Source organism: Dryas octopetala, chromosome 3 (assembly GCF_963921425.1).
Source record: "Dryas octopetala chromosome 3, drDryOcto1.1, whole genome shotgun sequence".
NCBI lineage: Eukaryota > Viridiplantae > Streptophyta > Magnoliopsida > Rosales > Rosaceae > Dryas > Dryas octopetala.
Genome location: NC_141368.1, coordinates 2,414,017 through 2,432,387, shown reverse-complemented (window position 1 = coordinate 2,432,387; position 18,371 = coordinate 2,414,017). Strand labels below are relative to the sequence as shown.

Genomic DNA, 18,371 nt, shown 5'->3' with positions numbered 1-18,371 from the left:
TTAAAAGCAATATTTGGTTGGGTGTGCCGTTAATCTTTTCCGGTCCCCTATTGACCACAAATAGTAGTAACTTTAACTTAATTAATTTAACCCAACTGGGACTTAATTTGGACCAGACCACCAACTTTTCAAAGCCTAATTTTCAACAATTTGACATCCCATGCATTTCGAGAAATATTAGATTAAAAATCATATATTAGTACAAGACAATACATATTTAATTTGCCTTGAGAATATAATATAATCATGCGGGCCATATGCCATCATTTTCTCTGTTTAATTTTAAGGAAAAGCTTAAATTGCTTAGCTAGCTGCAAACAGGACCCTAATAATGCATTTTGGTCGACATGATCACATGTGTGATAAAAACCAAGTCTTTTTTCCTTTTTTTCCTTTTTTTCTTTTCCTTTAAATATTGTTCTCTTTTTCCTTGAAGTTATTCCTTGTTGTGGGACATGGTTGGCTGACTGACTCTCATGATTCTTTTGAGATATTTTCATATCTAGTATATAAGATATATCATATATAATTCTAAAGAAATTTAAGTACTCTGATGGCTTATATATGTACGTATGTGGTCGATCCTCTTTGAGGCAACTTGGGCTGGAGAATTAAAGGCTTTAAAGCTGCTCAACCCTAGATGTTGCAGAAGGGCGCAACTGGTCAGAGAAATAGTTTTGTTATTCATTTTTTTTCTAAAATGAAATGATAGTAGATATAACAATATATACATTAGGGGAAACGTAATAAGTTTTTTGTGTTAGTTTATTATCTCTGTCCCACATGCATGTGAAACCAAATTAACTATAAAGTCATATATGCACTCATTTATATATGATCTAGTTAGATGATACGTCGACGCAGCTGAAACCGGCCAAATGAATCAATCATTGCACTCTAATTCTAGCTAGCTATATATATCATGCATTCACATTGTGCTAGTTCTTTCTATAATGGTTTCTGAACAACCCAAGTTGCCATAAGTTGAATATGTTGGTTGCAGGCTTGCATATATAGTTTGAATGAGTGAATGCAACATTTTTGTTGACTTGTAGTCGGCGCAAGCGTTTGTTGTTTTATGTTTGCCTTCTTGGCATATATTAGATGTTGGATTCCAACAATTACATGACGAAATATCTCTATCCCTGCTGTGAGTGAAAAAATGTTCCAGTTTTGGACAGATATGGCAGTGTATATGCTTAGGGGAGATCGAACGACAAGGCCACGCAGACTGTCAGTGAGAGGCCCCGCCACTACACGTGGCACGGTGGCAGCAGCTTGCTTCTTGAACCTCCTTGTATATATGCATACACAATTACACACTACTGCTGCTGCTGCTGCTGCTGCAACTAGCTAGCTATAATTCCTAAGACTATAACACAGTACCTGTACCTCTTTCTATGCTCTATATATATATAAGACTATAACTTATCTGTTACCTACTGGGGCTCAGACTGCAAGCATTAACAGACACTAATTAACTAAATTGATATCGTGTAGTTTTAATATTTAAGTTTAAACACACACATTTTCTTGGCCAAAAAAAAAAAAGTTTAAACACATTTGAATTCTCACTTAATTTAACAGAATACTTCACAATATATACACATGCAGTAATTAAGGTAGCAGTACACTAATAAACAAGATCGTAGACAAGAATCAATCTAGCTACTTCACCACTATTAACCCTTCTCTATGTATGTATAGTATATATAAGGCATAAGGTACTGAGTCTACTGACCCAACCCAGCATATTGCAATCTAAGATTTCATACCAAAACCAGTACTCAATTATGAAAGCAGCAAATTAAATATATACTACTAGTCTACTACATATATGCTATTAATAAGATAGCAGAAAAATGGATAATATAGGTAGCATACAAATCATCTGCAAAATTAGGGCTATATATATATATATATATATATATATGAAGCAGCTGACTGCAGCAGACTACTGCTGAGCTGACCCAAAATGAATTCACAAATTAACAGTACGTACACAGACAGACAGACTCCGACTCCAACTCAGGCAGATGGATCAATAAGATTGCATACCCTTAATTTGTTTCCGTACGACGTCCCTTAATTAGCTATGTTACCATGCTTGCTTAGCTTTTTCTGATCTTGTTCCTGATGGAAATTAAGTTTGGATGAAGTTAATTGTGTGCAGGCATAAGCATAGCCGCATAGGCATATCTAATTAATAGCTCCAAAGGCTTTCTCCATCGGAATTCCCCGGCGAATCGTCCGAAGAAATCCTCGGCGGGCTTACCAGCATTCCCTCCGCCATGTTCACCAGCAAATTCGGCATATTCAAAAGCGCCTCCTCATCCACAAACTCCTGCCCAACTGCCGTGGACCCCACCGCCGCAGCCCCACCACCACCTGCCTCCGCCTCAGCTGCCCTAGCCGCCGCAGCGCGTATGTCACTGGCCGACGAAGAAGCCGGTATCGGGTATGTAAGAATAGAGTTGGGGAAGTTCAAGGGCGTATCCGGCCCCTTCAGCGCGATCGCTGCCACGTCATAGGCGGCGGCAGCCATCTCCGGCTTGGCGTACGTGCCAAGCCATATGCGCGTGGTTTTACGTGGCTCTCGAATCTCCGACACCCATTTCCCGCTCCGCATCCGGATTCCCCGGTAAAGCGGGTGGCGCCGGGGCCTAGGCGACGGGGAGTCTCCATGTCTATGTGCGCTGGAGGAAGAAGGGTCGTTCTCAGGAGGTACATTGGCGCTGGTTGGAGGGTTTGGGAGTTGTGCAAAGGGGTTGTTGAGCTGTTGGTCGTCATGACTTTTGGGCACGTTACTATACGGATCACCCATAAATCTATGCTTCTATATATAATTTGTGCATGTATGCATTATATATGATGATATGCTCCTACTAGAGGCTACAAAGTGCGCACACGTATTTACCATCAACCGCACACGTATTAATCTCTGTTTCCCATTTTCCTTCCATCATTTTTAATGTCAATTAAATCCAGTTTGCTTACTGTTGTTGTGGCGGCATTGTGGGTGAGATGATCATAAATTAATTAATTAGATCATGCTCGCCAGTTGCCGCCCTCTTTTGACTTGTTTAATGTTGTACATGCACGTTTATACGAGTAAGATTTTCCTCGCTTTTATTGCTTTCTTTTTGCTGGAATTTTGAATTTTCTTTTCAGATTGTTGTTGTTATTATTATTATTATTATTATTATTGTGAATATGACATTTTCCTAACATTGTGTTTTCTTACTGCATGGTTCCCTAAAGGACCTAGTACTACAAGACTAGAAAAGTACCTAAATCGTCCCTAGTGTACGTGTTACTCCGGGGGTGTGCGTTCTTATGAAGTGATATTATTTCATATGTCAACATATCATTAAATATTAGGAGAAATTATTTTATGTGATGTTACTTATGTGATGGTACTATCTAACATACTCATGTGATGTTATAGAAATTTATTTAAATTATTATGCATAAACAATTATTAATATTTATATTCTGTCAATAATCATTTGATCTAATGAATAACACTTAGTTTTTATTTATCGGAGAGGATATTGAATTTACATTTCACACGTGCTTTTTCTGTTTTGGGTTGTCTCTCAGCCAAGGCCATGGAACTTAAAGCCTTAGTTGCTGGTTTGACAATGGCTAAGGATTCTGGTTTTAATAGACTTAATTATTGTGGAAACTGATCCTTTGAAAGTGGTAAAGGAAGCGAATGTAGAGATGGACAGTTTGTGTGCTGAAGGAGAACTTGTGGCTGAGGTTCGTGAGTTTCTGTTGGGTTTTGATTCAGTTTCTCTAGTTTATTGTCCAAGATCTTGTAATAAAATTGCTCATGAATTAATTAGCTCCTTAGGGTTTATTTGGCTTGAGGAGGGGCCATCTTGGCTTTTAGCTCTCATTCAAGCTGATGTTTATGATTTTATGAGTATCAATATATAATTTGGCTGCTAGCCTTTCATCCAAAAAAAAAAAAAATTTACATTTCATGAACGAAAATTTGATTAATAAAAAAAATAAATCCTAAATTCTACTTTTTTTTTCTCTTTTTTTATGAATATAATAACTAAGAGAGTCTTTTATAGGCACACTCTATACCCACCTTATTGTGAGATTATGCCCGGGCATACTTCAATAAAATCATTTAACCTCTCATGCATTGCCACTTGTACTCTTAGAGACAATACTTTTCCGAATTTATAATCCAGAAGTACCTTTGAAATTGTTTGGGCATGTTATGACTTTTTTGAGAATATATAGGGCATGTTATGTCTTTTTTTTTTTTTTTTGGTCTGATGGCATGTTATGTCTAAAGCCTACAATTCTCCTTTTTGACTAATTTTGAACATAGCCAAGTCATTATCCACAGTACTACGGTTGGTCACATAACTTGTCATTATCTTGAGGAAGAAAAAAGAAAGACCCTACTATTGGTCAAGAAAAAAGAAGACCCTACTATTGGTCAAGAAAAAAGAAAGACCCTACCAAATTCATATGTCACATACTTCCAAAAAAAAAAAAAATTCATTTGTCAAATCACTTTCTTTAATCCACAAAAGACCCACATTAACTTTACCAATAAATAAATAAATCATGTTAAATAGTAAATTACCTCTGCCTCTGTCTGTCCGTCAAAAGGTAGTTTCCTCATTTATTTTTTCGGCTCGTTAGTTAAGTTTCCTTATCTAAAAGACTAGAACTATGAACATACAACAACACTAGTAAGAGCAACCTCGCACAGTCTCTCACTCTCGTCATCCATGGAGACCTTTAAATCAACCTTTCCAATTTTCCACACCAACCCAGTTTTCCTCACACCCAAGCCTCTCAGACCCTCCAAGGTTGCCATCAAACCTCCACCGCCAGACTTCGATTTCAGGTCACAAATTTTGGAGGACTCCACAGCTACAATAGCTAGAACCCACCCTGAATTGCTCGATTTGGCCGGAAATGGGAGCTTGCTCTTGATCGAGAAGAACCGGTTCGGTCCGGTTCCGGCTTGGCGGGCCGATTTCGTTGAGCCGGAGGCGATATGGTTGGTTGGGACGACCCATATTTCTCAAGACTCGGCTCTGGACGTGGAACGTGTTGTCCGGGCAGTGAAGCCCGATAATGTGGTGGTGGAGCTCTGTAGAAGCAGGCCAGTGTGTGACTTGGTTTTCAGCTTCTGGGTTTTGGTTTAATTGTTAATTTTGAGAATTATATGTAAAATACAGCTCTTAACTTAAATTGTTGCAGAGCCCAATTTCAGAGCTGGGATTATGTACGCTTCCATGGATGGTGAGCAAGGCCAACAATTGAGGTCAAACATGTTCTCTTTGAGTGGAACTGAGTTTTTTGGTGCTGTTGGTCGAAGCATAAACTTGGGTAACAATTGATTCGTTTTGTATGATCAGTTTATTATGTGATGGTTTATGTGCACATGAAATTTACTTGGTTAATTATATGATAGGGGGTCAAACTGCCTTGGCATTACGTTTACTTTTGGCGGTTTTCTCTTCAAAAATCTCATCAGATATCAATCGTCCTTTTGGTGATGAGGTAGTTGAATAGAATTGAATACATTAATAATGCAATGTACTCCTGAAAATGAAATGAGATTGGATTAGATTGATTGTAACATTGTGACCTTTAACTCATTGCAGTTCCGTGCTGCTCGAAAAGCTTCTGAAGAAGTTGGTGCTCAAATAGTTTTGGGGGATCGCCCAATTGAAATAACTGTATGCACAAATTTAATTAGACTTTGATATGCCATTTTCTGGTTATATATGTTAGCTTAAAGTCTTGATCTTTGCTTTGGAAGTTGGACAAGTAATTTGTATGTGACCTGTAAAGTACGTAACAGAACATTGCTTCATTTTGTTCCATATAACTTGTTCTTACAGCTTGAAAGGGCTTGGAAATCTCTGAATTGGACAGAGAAACTGAGCTTAGTGACCTCAGTTGTTCGTGGGATAACATCACCATCTGATATGTCCCAGAAGAATCTCGAGGTTAATCTCTTGCTAATATAATATAACCTTTCAGTTGTTGAATTTGAGATGTGTTTGATTGCGAAATGCTAACAGGATTAGTACTACATACAATTTCAGTGTGAGAGAAGCATCTGAACTTTCTTTCTTCTATATTTTATTGTAGGAATCAACAAGCACAAGTAACAGCACATTTCAGCTTTATAAGCAGCTAAGTTCTTCATATCCATCACTACTACAGCCTCTTATACATGAACGAGACACTGTAAGCATATATCTTTCTCAATTGTACATGATGAGGAGTTACATTCTTCAATTAAATTGTTATCTACTTTATGAAGTACCAAGTGATCTGTGCTTTAATTTTTTCTTATTGTGCTGCTGTGTTTTTCAGTACCTTGCATGGTCTCTAAAGAGGAGCAAAGCCGTGAATAAGAGTAAGAGAGTGGTGGGGGTTATCGGAAAGGGCCACATGAATGGTGTAATATATGCACTACTAGCTGATACGGGAGACCTACGGTTTCGAGACCTTGTTGGGCAGAGGCCTTCTAGTAGTGATGCCTCTAATGGCTGGGTTTTCATGTTGCTCAAGAGCTTGATTAGAGACACTCTCATTGGCATCATCTTGTGGGCATTATATGAGCAGATTAAAGGTGGATTATAGAATACAGCACCTTGCTGGTGTTAACATATTTTTAGACTGCACAAAGTTGATTTGAAATCACAATTGGCTGAGAAAATGATCTCTCTTTTGTATACAAACTTCAACAAGTAATGGGAATTGGGAAAAGCAAATTTATGTATATGTAGCTTGTTCTGAGGCAATTCATACAAAATACAACTGTTTAGTTAGTAAGATTTACTGCTTCAAAATGAAGGTCAACAGCATGTTGTTTTTGGGGCAGGGGAGTCTCATACAACAAAATTAAAGGCTACAAAAGAAACTGAATGTAGTAAAATCCATGACATGCTTTAAACGCTTACCTCTCCCATGTTTGGCTGCCAAAAGAATTGTAACAACTAGAGGTGTTGGACAGAAGGGGACGGCCAGGATAATATGCACGACCACAAACAAGCTGGATTGGCACAAACACACACAAGTAAATAGGCTGGGCCAAACTGAATTTTTTAACTCATTAAGCACATGAAATGGACCCGAACTAGAAATGACTCATTTGACATTGCTTTTTCCTTTTTAAAAAATATTTCAACAAGAAATTTTATATTTTCAAGCAAAAGGTTGTTTCTAACCTTAAAAAATAAAAATAAAGGATTTGTGGGTTCGATTGGCCTATTTAAGGTACAACATAAACACGACACGAGTACGAATGAACCCTTAAATCGTGGGCCGTATCGGCCTAGGTTTTAACTATTTGGCACATGTACACGACATTATTAAATAGACCAACACAAGCACAACACAAACATGGCCCAAATAGGCCGGATTAGCACAACACAGCCCGTTTGACCCCTCTAGTAACAGCTAAATGTACATGACAATATTGCAGTACTTCATATACACCTAATTCTTAAACTGGAACAACTAAGATCTGTCAAAAGAGAAACTGGATGCAGGCCCTTTCTTTTACGTACATGCTTTCTTTCTTACTCTGGGGTAGGAGTTTTTAGAGTTGGCACAGATGGCTAATGTTCTGTAATGACTTAAGGGTCAAGCTAGCCAGCCTTATCTGATAAATCAATTCGGATTTATGATAAACCACAAACTGTAGGGGGAATGTAGCTTTCCATTTAGGATTTGGCCACTGGTATTGTGTAAGAATTGGTTGTATTGCTCAGGGGATGGCATACAATTAATGATCCTGTATTTGCTTCATTGTTCTGCATGTGTTGTTATGACAGGGTGTGTGTTTGGTGTGTTTATAGTCACCATATATATTATATATCAAGGACTTTTGAAATTGGAATATATTCTGAACATCTCAATTTAATACATTGAACATTCTTACTCACACAATTGTCACGTGATCAAATACAGTCATGCTAATATTTCTCTAAATAGTAATTTAAGTAAAACAGAGAGGCAATATTGTCAAATGACTTGTTTCACAAACAATGGGCTGAATCAAGCCAGTGGTTTCATAAACCATGAGCGAATTAATGGCCTAATCCAGGTTTTTTTTTTTTTGGCCAAGGACCTAATCCAGGTTTAATTACTGTGGTTCTATGATTTGGCATTGATGACAGTAATTATAATGAATACAAAGTAGTTTAATTTATATGGTAAGTTTTTAAGTGACTAATGTGAATGAAAACACGACTCAATCCAAAAGCCTGCTGTATTAGGCCACCAATTGCCAGCAAAGATATGCCTGACATACATTCCCCCCAATTGAAATCAAAAGTTGAACCTGAGGCTGTAAAAGTGAATAAAAGAAAATCCAGCAAATTTTAACGACATTTAAATTCAAGTCAAATATGGAAAAGAAAGGCAGTGAAATTTGCCACGTTCCTTGCTATATATGGATGCTCCTGTAACCGCCCTCATTTTCAAATTTCATTTGTTAATCAATAATATTCTAAAGCACCAAAAAAAAAAATTCTGAATTTTATTTTCGTCTTTTAGTTTTTCTCTGAATTTATAGATGTCATATTAAATAAAAAAAACATAAAATTTACTTCTAAAAACACATAAAATTCAAGCCCAAATTACTTTTTTTTTTTGTCTACAAGCCTATATTACTTTTAATTACTTATGTTAATCTTGCTTCACTTAGCAATATAAGTTTGGCAGCAATGCTCAAAGTGTTTCATTTCTTCATCGGCAACCATACGTACCAGTAAAGCTTGATGATGAAACTAGTTTTTTAAAATGTATGATAAAAATAGAGTTATATATATAGCATTTACCACATGCTAGTCTTTTTTTAGTAAAACAAAATTTTGTTTTTATCGGCACGCGAATAACTAACTTTAATATTTATTAAAAATAAATAACTGACCATTAGCCGTTGGGTTGTTAAGTTCGTTAAGCAGTTAATCTCGTAATATTTTTATTTCATTATACGATACTGGTCGTTACTTTAGTTATGATACATGCAGTTCTTAAACCCTAAACCACACTATTCTACATTAAATTGATTGTTACATTATGCATTTTTATAAATTTAAAATCAAACCAGTTTATCTTAAAGAATACTAGAGATGAAAAAATTATGATTAATGTAAGAAGAAGCTAATTTGATATATATATATATGTACGTGTGCGCGCGCGTGCGCGGGTGTAACAAAAAACATTCATTCAAGATGGAAGAAGTACGTAGTTTGTCTGGCCAAAAATTAGAACTTTCAAATATATATTATAGGAACTATATATCTAAACTAACGAAAATGCTACTGCACAAGTAACATATATTATCTTAAATTAACTAAACACTCTATGCAAACCAACCAATTTTTTACTATCTAACAAAATAATTAAAATAACATTCATTCCATCAGGTTGAAAACTTGAAATTGTACTCTAAAATTGGAAAATAATTTTTATGGAGAGGTATTTAAATTGAAAGATTGCGAAATCTTCCCTCTAGATTTTTCCAGTGAATATTAGTGTGAAATGTTATTTAAGGGGTGATGCATGTATATATTGGTAGCTCAATCTGTACTGTATGCAATTTTTTGAGAAATATAGTGGGAAATTAAGATAAAGACAAGCAGTGCTCTTTTTATTACACCTGTAGCACCTTCATTTGGTATTACTTCTGACCTAACCACTGCCTTTTTTATATATACCCCCTCATTGTGGTTCAATGGATCGACCTCATTCCAACCCAAGTATGGCTACTGTTGCTGAAAGTGTTGAAGCTCTAAGGCAATCTGCCAACACCAAATCCCCTTTCAATTATTTCGATATCAATATCTTGGTTGTGGACGACGATGTCACCACTCTAGCCATTGTTTCAGCTATGCTTAGAACATGGAGTTACCAAGGTATAAATCGAATATATGAAAGGCATGAATATATATATATATATATCACAATATATTGTTTTTTGAATTAGCTTCATGCATATATGTCTTTAGACCTTGTATATATATAGGGATTTCTTATTTCGTTGCATTAATATTTGTTACTCAATTCAAAGATATATTACTTCCTTTTGATTAACTACCCGTTTTGCACCACAAGAAAGTAGCTAGATTAATTGAGAGTTTATGCCATGAATTTGGTGTTCTTGTATTTATGTATATTTGTATAGAGTTATATATATAACTATACAATATATACATCATATCTACTTTCATTTCTTAGAATGATTGATTTTCGTTTTATCGTATATTTACTAGATATCATGTTTTTTTTTTTGTGGCCAGTTACTAGCTAGATATCACATGTTTAATTATTACTGTTAGTTTCACAATTTTTGTAGATCTTCAAATGTTTAACGATTTGATAAGACTTTGCATATGCCTTTTCACTATGTGAGAATTTAGTTGTGTTTTCTTAATAATAGTGAATTTTTTTACCCTTTCCCTTTCACCAGATCTAATCCTACCATGTTAATGTGTAGTAAAATTTTAATCTAATTTTAGTACTTTTTTTTACTCGATATATACATCTAAGAGAAAATTTTCTTTTTTTTGTAAGGAGTGGCTGATAAGAGACTAAATTATGGGATTAGGGTTTACATAATTCCCTTTACTAAATAATTTTCTTAGACTGAATTTCTCTATTCAATTATACATATTTTATACTAATAATTTTTCTTGATCTACATTTCAGTTGTCTCTTTCAAAAACCCCATCGATGCTTTGGCTACCCTTCGGAAGAAAAAATGCTCATTTGATATAGTAGTTACAGATCTCCATATGCCTCAAATGAACGGATTTGAATTGCAAAAACATGTTCATGAAGAATTTAAGCTGCCTGTTATCAGTGAGTGTCAATAAATTAATCTCGTACATACTTTAATTAGTTTTTAAATAACCAAAATTATTGCACTAATGCTTCTCTCAATTTGTTTTTTTCTTCCAAACTTTAATTATTAATTTATTTTTTCAATTCGCGCAACACGTACAGTGATGTCCGCGGATGACAAAGAGAGTATGATACTAAAGGGTTTAGAGGGTGGAGTTGCGGACTACATAGTAAAACCTGTGAGCAAAGATGATATAAGAAATGTGTGGCGACATGCTGTTGCAGCTAAAAATGGTAAATCCTCCAATATTTCCATTGAGGAAATAGAGAGTGCTCCAAAAGAATCCCCTGGTGAGGTCGAGGATACAAGTAATTCTGTGACAGCCTCCGATGGTGAAGGAAAACAAGACAAATTTGAGTTCAAGGTTAATAAATCACGTAAGAGAAGTAGGAATCTGGAAGAGGACCATGATGATCAGCCTCTCATTGCAACAAAGAAGTCAAAAGTGGTGTGGACAAATTCACTTCACAATAAGTTTTTGTTGGCCATCAGACACATTGGCTTGGAAAGTATGTGATCAAATCTAATATTGGATTATTTCTTTACATATTTATTTTCCTTTTTAATTATATGCGTGTACCTCGCTAGCTAGCTTTGTGTTGTACTGATAACATTTGTACGTATCTTATCTGTCTTCCTTTTTGGGTTAATTTCGTGCAGAGGCTGTGCCAAAGAGAATTCTTGAGTTCATGAATGTGCCGGGTTTAACTAGAGAGAATGTAGCTAGTCATTTGCAGGTTTGTTATTATTTAAGTAATTTTGCTGGCATTATTCGATTATGAGCTCATTTGATATGGTTTCCTTTTTTGACAATAAATCATGCCATTCATTTACTTTTTATACAAACATTATTTCTTTTGACAAATTTGTATCATAGTCTATCATACTACGTAATCATACATACAAGAATATTCTAAGCTAACTAGTTAGTTAGCAAGTTATTATTAAGCTAACCACTTTTTTTTTGGGTTTATTACGTCATGTAATCTCATAATCCAATTTGTTCATTTTTTAAGCCTCATTTGTAAAAAATCAATAAAATCAGAAATTATTTAGTCAAAATATAATCAAATAACAAGAAGAACATTGTTTTCGATAAAAACATATAAATTATTGTTATTATAATCGAATGATTAAATGACTTCTAATTTTTGAGATTTTTTAGAAAGAGAATCTTTGAAGTGAGGCCTAAAAAATAAAAACTTCAGATTATGAAATTGCATTGCCTGATTGGTCGAAAAGGGTAGTTAGGTTGGTAGTAACTTTTAACCAGTTAAATTAAGAACATGTTTTATTCAACATATTAATGTTAACGATGGTAAATAATGTTGTATGAATTTGCAGAAGTATCGTATGTTCTTGAAACGAGTTTCGGAGAGAGCTAAATCATCAAGGTGCTGCTTGGCGCAGGAGAGGGTCATGAGGTCACGCTTCGCATCTGGGCATTCACCACTAGTCTTCAGAAGTCTGATGCCAGATCATCATCATGAATATCCGCAATACCAAATGGGAAGACCATCATCAACAATAATTCAATCAGGAAACAGTACCCCATTAGCTCTTGCTGCTAATTCTAATTATAACCTTGGCAGCTCCATGAATATCCAGTTTCCTCCTCCTCCTAGTCAGCAAGCTTCATTTGCTAGCAGCAGCAGCTCCATGCCTCGACTTATTAATGGTTCCGGCCAGTCGCGCCTACTGAACAATATTAATCAACCAATGCAGCTTGTTGGTAATGGAAGTTATCTGCTTCCTCAAGTACCAAACCGCAGAGCTTTTGGAATGCAACAACGTCTGAACAACGTTGGAAATGATGGAGCTGGTATGCCTTATGGCCTCGTGAATGGTACAAATTATGGCCTTACGAATGGTGCAAATTTGGTGCCAATGTACCCACAACATGCTCAAGCTCAAGGAAATCAGCTCCAGGGACTTAATTTCACCACCAACCCTTTCAGCTACAACTTTGCTACACCTGGAATTCAGAGCACCAATTATGCTCCAACCAATATTGACAACATTGGATCGTCCTTTAACAATGTTAATCAGCTGGCACCAAGCTCCAGTTACCTCGTGAGTAGTAACTTTGCTGGAACCCAAATGAGTAGTAGTGGCAGCAGAGAGCTAGTGGGGTTGATGGTTCAACCCAGATTGGTCAATAATTATATGAATGGAGGTGAATACCCAAATGGGTTAATCAATAGTCAGATTAATGGCTTGACCAATGAGGTTCGTAACATCAATTTGACTAGTGCTACTGTTGCACCAATGGGGAATATTACTGGGATTAATAATTCTGGTAATTACATGGCTCAAGGAGTGTCCTCTTCTTCTACTGGGTTTGATCAGACTGCAACTTACCAATTTCCAAGACCAGCTGTTTTCCCTACAAACAATAATATTCAGCAACAAAATAATGCTTTGAATCAAATTGGTCTGCCAAGTAATGCTGGAGGAGGAAATATTGATAATTCCTATGGTGGTCTCATGAATAGTAGTAGTAGTACTACTACTGCTCCTACCTTGATCAACAACAACATTTCTCTTGAACAACAAGAATTTGTCGGTGACAATAATGATGATGATATGATGATCAGTAATCTTTTCATGCACCAGATCAACAACTATCAACCACCTCCTAATTATCAGGTATACATTAACAAGAAATTAAACCTTTTCTTTTTGTTTGAATTATTGCTTGCATATATATGTAGTTTTTTTTTTGTTTTTTTTTTTTATGAATGTGTACGTACGTACGTGTAGCAAAAAGGTGCGGATGGACTTCATGCCAACTTATCCAGTATCTCATATCAGGCTGAAGCACCCAAACTGACTGCGAACCAAGTACTGAACCCGAACCCGTCTGTGAACCAAGTTGTGGAGCCTACTGTGAACGGCCAAGTTCTGCAGGAACCTACTGCGAACCAAGTTGGAAACCCTGGCTTCTCTGGCTCATACCGTGTCCAAGTGAATGCACCTAATCAACAATCTGAGAGCCAGGCATGCCTAATGCTTAATTAGTTGCTTCATATGTTTCATTATATTTTAATTATCACAATAATTAGCACACACACGTACACACTCTTATCATATATGCCCATATATCATTGAGATCATCATGATGATACTAATTTTACTGGCAAATGTACTGTGACTGTGTGCAGCAACAGGGTGGTGAACAAGTGTTCAACCAGGAATTCCAAGGTGGTAACAGCGTTTTTCAATCAGAGGACTATAATCATATATTTGATCAACAGGCAAGTCCACAGTTCAACTTATAGCTAGCAGTTAAGCACTTCTATATATAAGAAATGGTTTAAGAAAACAAATTGGGTTACCATTCTCTGCTGATCAAACCTATTATGTTAACAAGGTCCATATATTGCTTAATTAATTTCCAATAACCCAACATAGCAGGAAAGCAATCGCGTGTGAATATTAATTGGATTCATTTTATATATTCATTCAAAATATTTGATAATTTGCTAATTAATATTGAAAACATTTTGGTTTCACTTATTGTTGCAGGATTTTGACGATGATTTCATGAATGCCATATTGGGTTCTGGTTCGGGTCCGTATTGAAGGGAGTAGCACTGATGATCGAGAAATGAGCAAGGATCCAATATCTAATTCCAGTCCTGGAAAAACGTCGACTTTGCTTAGTTGATTGGGTTTAGTAGATTATATAGGTGACTTGGTCAACTGCAATATTCTAGTAGTTACTATATATAGTACTAGTAGTATGGTATTAGTTAATTTGAACTTTGGCTTATCTGCTTGTATTGCAAAAGACTTGGGTGTGATTTCAACATTTATGTTATCTTTGGCCTGCTTAATTATATATTAATTATGGGTTTTATTTTTTATGGGAATTATTGGTTTATCTTTCTTATGAAAAAAAGAAAAAAAAAATTGTGATTACTCCCTCTCCCCAACTAGGTCTATAAAACTGATCCAGCTGTCTCAATAGGTTGGAGTAGTCCTATGTTATATATGGATAATCAACCCTATGTGCCAAAGAAGCCCATGCTGGACAAAATTTGGGCCTTGAAGAATGAAAATCTAGGTCGGATACGCCCCCATTTTCCAGCCCTACTTTTTTTATTTATCAACCATTTTCCAGTCCTACACGGTACCCATCTTAGTTCTGTCAATTAATATCATGAAAAGCATATTTGACATAGACATTTGTAAGCCATGAAAAAACTCAAGAATATTATATATATTATTCTTTTACTTTTCATTCTCCACACCAAGTTGATCAATAATTAGTTGCTATTAGTTATTCGTTACACAAAAATATCCATTTGGTGTGATATAACTATATAAGAAAAGTCTTGAAAACCAAATTCAAATAATTGGTAAAAGAAATCAAATTCAGTCAAACCGCATGGCTAGTTTCCCTAATATATAATGAGTTTTTGGTCCAATCAAAATAAAATTTTAATAAACTACTCTCAAGTACTGCTTTTGAAAAAATTTTAACTCTAAACCTAGCCAAATAAAAAAGTAAGTCGCAGCCCAATTTTTTCGTGTGCGCATGCGCAGAGTTGAAAACATACATTACCGAGCACTCGGTGGATGCAAATGCAGATATATTTACATATTTTTAGGCTGCAGATGCATTTTTTTAACTTTCTGATTCCAGTTTGGGTTATAAATGTAAGTTTTACGTTGCAAATGCAGCTTTCACTCGGTGATATTTTACGTTTTATTTTCTGTTGAAACTTATGTGGCAAGAAGCCCAGCATCTTAATAAACGCAAGACGTTGGCCCAAAAGAAATAGAAAAATCAGCCCAAGCCTCTGTAGTCAACTGGGCCTACTCAACCCTTATCCAGTGTTCAGCCCAGACTTGTAGTTGGAGAAGATATTTTTGGACAACCAAGAAGGAGCACGTGGGTTGAAATACAAGGGTTCGTGGTATTGAACTTATTGGTCATAGACTCATAATTTTTGCAAAATTTTATCTTTTAAGATACATACTCGCCTTTTGAAGTGTGGAATTGTGGATTCCCTTTATGAGATAACTTCTTGAAATATTTTGCGTACAGACCCAGAAATCAAAAGTCCTCCCTTCATAAAAAATATTCAGAAGGGGAAGGGGTAAATGTACAAATATCTAAAGTATAGGGCCCGTTCCGACAATATCCAAAACGTTGTTTTCGTTTACTATTTATTTCACTCACGAGGGCTTCGTTTCGGTCAAATCGAAGAAAAGAAATACCGCATTTATCTTCACTCTCACATCGCTAGGGTTCTGGAGGCTCTGTTGCTTTCAAATCGCCGGCTCTAAGAGAAAGTAAGAACTCTTCCCGAATCTGATCTCAAATTTCAATTTCCTATTTGTAAGCTTCTCAGATTTGCGCTTGGTTTCCGGGAAAATTTGAAAGGAATCCAAGAAAGGTCGCGATCTGATTTTTTGTTGTTTCTTTTTTTTATTTATGTATCTTTCATAGCATTTATAGGCAACTAAATGGGATCTGAAGTTTAGGTTTTCTATAAAGGTAGATCTGACTGTTCTCTGGCTCGATCTGTTCTGGGACTTGGGTTTTTTTGGTTCGTTAATTTTAATTTGTTTGGATTTAAGCGTTGATTTTCGAATTGGAAATTGTTTTTAAGTTGTTGGTATTTTTTTATTTTTCATTGGTTAAATTTGAAGGTCTGGGTCTATTGAAATGCGTATTGAATCTAGCAGACTGATTTTCAATAATTGTGATATTTTTTGTGATTTCTAGGTTTAGTTTTTGGTTGAAAGAACATTTTGGTGTTTTTTTTTTTTGCCACAACATTTTGCTTTTTGTAATCATGAAGTTAATGCTTCTTGTATATAAAATAGGCAAGGTTTTGATTATTCGAACGTGTTTTTCCAATGAACATAACATGGTTATTTTGTATTAATCTGTATGTTGTTTTTGTGTTTGAAGAATGATTGGTGTTGAGTGGAGTTTTTCAAACTGATGTGCTCTTTGTTTCTTACATACGGTACTTTGGTGATGATCAATTGTTAGTTGATTGTTGTTCGCTCTATTTTCATATGCAATTGGTCATCTATGATAGATTGATTGTAAGCTGTATCACATCTTATCTGAAAGGTCTAAAAGTTTATTTTGCATGTTTACCAACAGTTTAGTTTCAACTTGTGCCAGGAAATGAGGCCGATTTTCTGTGGGAATTTTGAATATGATGCTCGACAGAATGAATTGGAGCGGCTTTTTGGAAGATATGGGAAAGTTGATAGAGTGGATATGAAGTCTGGTGAGTTCTTTTGCTCATCTTTTATTGATTACATTTAATTAATGTATCAGTTTGAAGCTTATTTTTCCAATAATCTGTCAATCTCCCACCTCTCCAAGTTCTGCTTCTTTGTCTAGATCATTCATTTTATCAAAATCAATGACATGTGAAATGCAATTTTAGAATTCTTTTGGGATAATAATTGATGGGTGAATTCTTTATTTCCGGGTTTAGTTGGAATGATTATAACCATGTACTAGGCTCCACTATTTGGCATTTCCACCTCACCCATTTTTGATTTGGGTACCAAACAGAAAACTTAATCTAGGTTGATTACCTATCGAGGTTCCTGTGTTGCTAAGTTGTTTTTGGAGGTTTGAGGAATCGGAAACACTATCGTTTGTTACATTGCTTAAATTAGTTAATTTTTTTTATTTTTCTGGGGTTCTGTTCATGACTAGAAAACGCAGGCTTAAAATTTGTGTATATGCATGTAATCTGCAATAATTATCAATTTATGGTAACGATGATATAAAAATTGTATGCACTCTGGGAGAATGCACTGGGTCTTACAGCAGCAAGGCAATTCAACCATGTCAAATCCGCATCTGTAATGGTGGTAGCTCCTATGCGCTGATTGGCAGCAATAGAGAGCAGGGGACAAACAGACTTCATCTCACTTTTTGTGCTCTGATGGCTCAGCATGAAGTCTGCTTCTTCAGCATTTCCACTGAAAAACCTTCCGGAATACATGTCTCAGTGACAGCAATCTTCCCTTGTTGAGTTCCTGTGGGGGTTCAGGATAATTTTAAGAAAAAAACATGTATTTTTTGACGCATAAACCCCCATACTCAACATTTTCTTTGACGCAGGATTATCTTGGGATATCCATTCTCTTTCAGGCTAGTGGATGGGCTCTTCAGAATATTCTTGCCTGTGACGAGCTTCCTCTTCTTGTTTTCAAGAAGAGTCACTCTGATCCGCAATGGCACTACCATCATACCACATTTTCCACAGACACCATTGCCTTTCATTCCTCATGACTTTCGCCCAGCCCTCAATTTCAGACATGTTTCAAGATTGAAACACTGCCAATCCCACGGCAGAGGCAGAAGATTAGATGGAGAAGGCACTCTCTTTACATTGACCCCACCATGAGACATCCACTTTTGGATTGTTGTCCCTTGACACCACTTAGTTCTTTATACAAGGTCTGTTAC

General features: G+C 35.9%; 2 protein-coding genes and 1 long non-coding RNA gene across 3 annotated transcripts; 2 read left to right on the top strand and 1 right to left on the bottom strand.

The window, feature by feature from the left end:
* Positions 1 to 2,101: 2,101 nt before the first annotated feature.
* On the bottom strand, positions 2,102 to 2,824 carry LOC147289477 (Integrase-type DNA-binding superfamily protein). Its single transcript, XM_086234823.1, has one exon. It carries the CDS (start codon positions 2,822 to 2,824, stop codon positions 2,204 to 2,206), a length of 621 nt encoding a protein of 206 aa, XP_086090949.1. The 3' UTR covers positions 2,102 to 2,203.
* A 1,860-nt stretch (positions 2,825 to 4,684) lies between these two features.
* On the top strand, positions 4,685 to 6,780 carry LOC147289476 (TraB family protein). The gene is made up of 7 exons (XM_086237857.1): positions 4,685 to 5,143; positions 5,255 to 5,370; positions 5,456 to 5,544; positions 5,649 to 5,723; positions 5,889 to 5,996; positions 6,142 to 6,240; positions 6,370 to 6,780. Exons 1-7 carry the CDS (start codon positions 4,764 to 4,766, stop codon positions 6,637 to 6,639), a joined length of 1,137 nt encoding a protein of 378 aa, XP_086093983.1. The 5' UTR covers positions 4,685 to 4,763; the 3' UTR covers positions 6,640 to 6,780.
* A 9,205-nt stretch (positions 6,781 to 15,985) lies between these two features.
* LOC147289475 (uncharacterized) lies at positions 15,986 to 18,365 on the top strand. Its single transcript, XR_015121378.1, has 3 exons — positions 15,986 to 16,216; positions 17,064 to 17,172; positions 18,024 to 18,365. It is a non-coding gene; the product is annotated as an uncharacterized LOC147289475 (long non-coding RNA).
* The last annotated feature ends 6 nt before the right edge of the window (positions 18,366 to 18,371 follow it).

Excerpts from the sequence above, each read along its gene's own strand:
- LOC147289477 (XM_086234823.1), bottom strand. The coding sequence starts at position 2,824 with ATGGGTGATCCGTATAGTAACGTGCCCAAAAGTCATGACGACCAACAG.
- LOC147289476 (XM_086237857.1), top strand. The coding sequence starts at position 4,764 with ATGGAGACCTTTAAATCAACCTTTCCAATTTTCCACACCAACCCAGTT. Across the intron at positions 5,144-5,254 it reads GTGGAGCTCTGTAGAAGCAG|AGCTGGGATTATGTACGCTT; the intron begins GCCAGTGTGTGA and ends GCCCAATTTCAG. Across the intron at positions 6,241-6,369 it reads TTATACATGAACGAGACACT|TACCTTGCATGGTCTCTAAA; the intron begins GTAAGCATATAT and ends TGTGTTTTTCAG.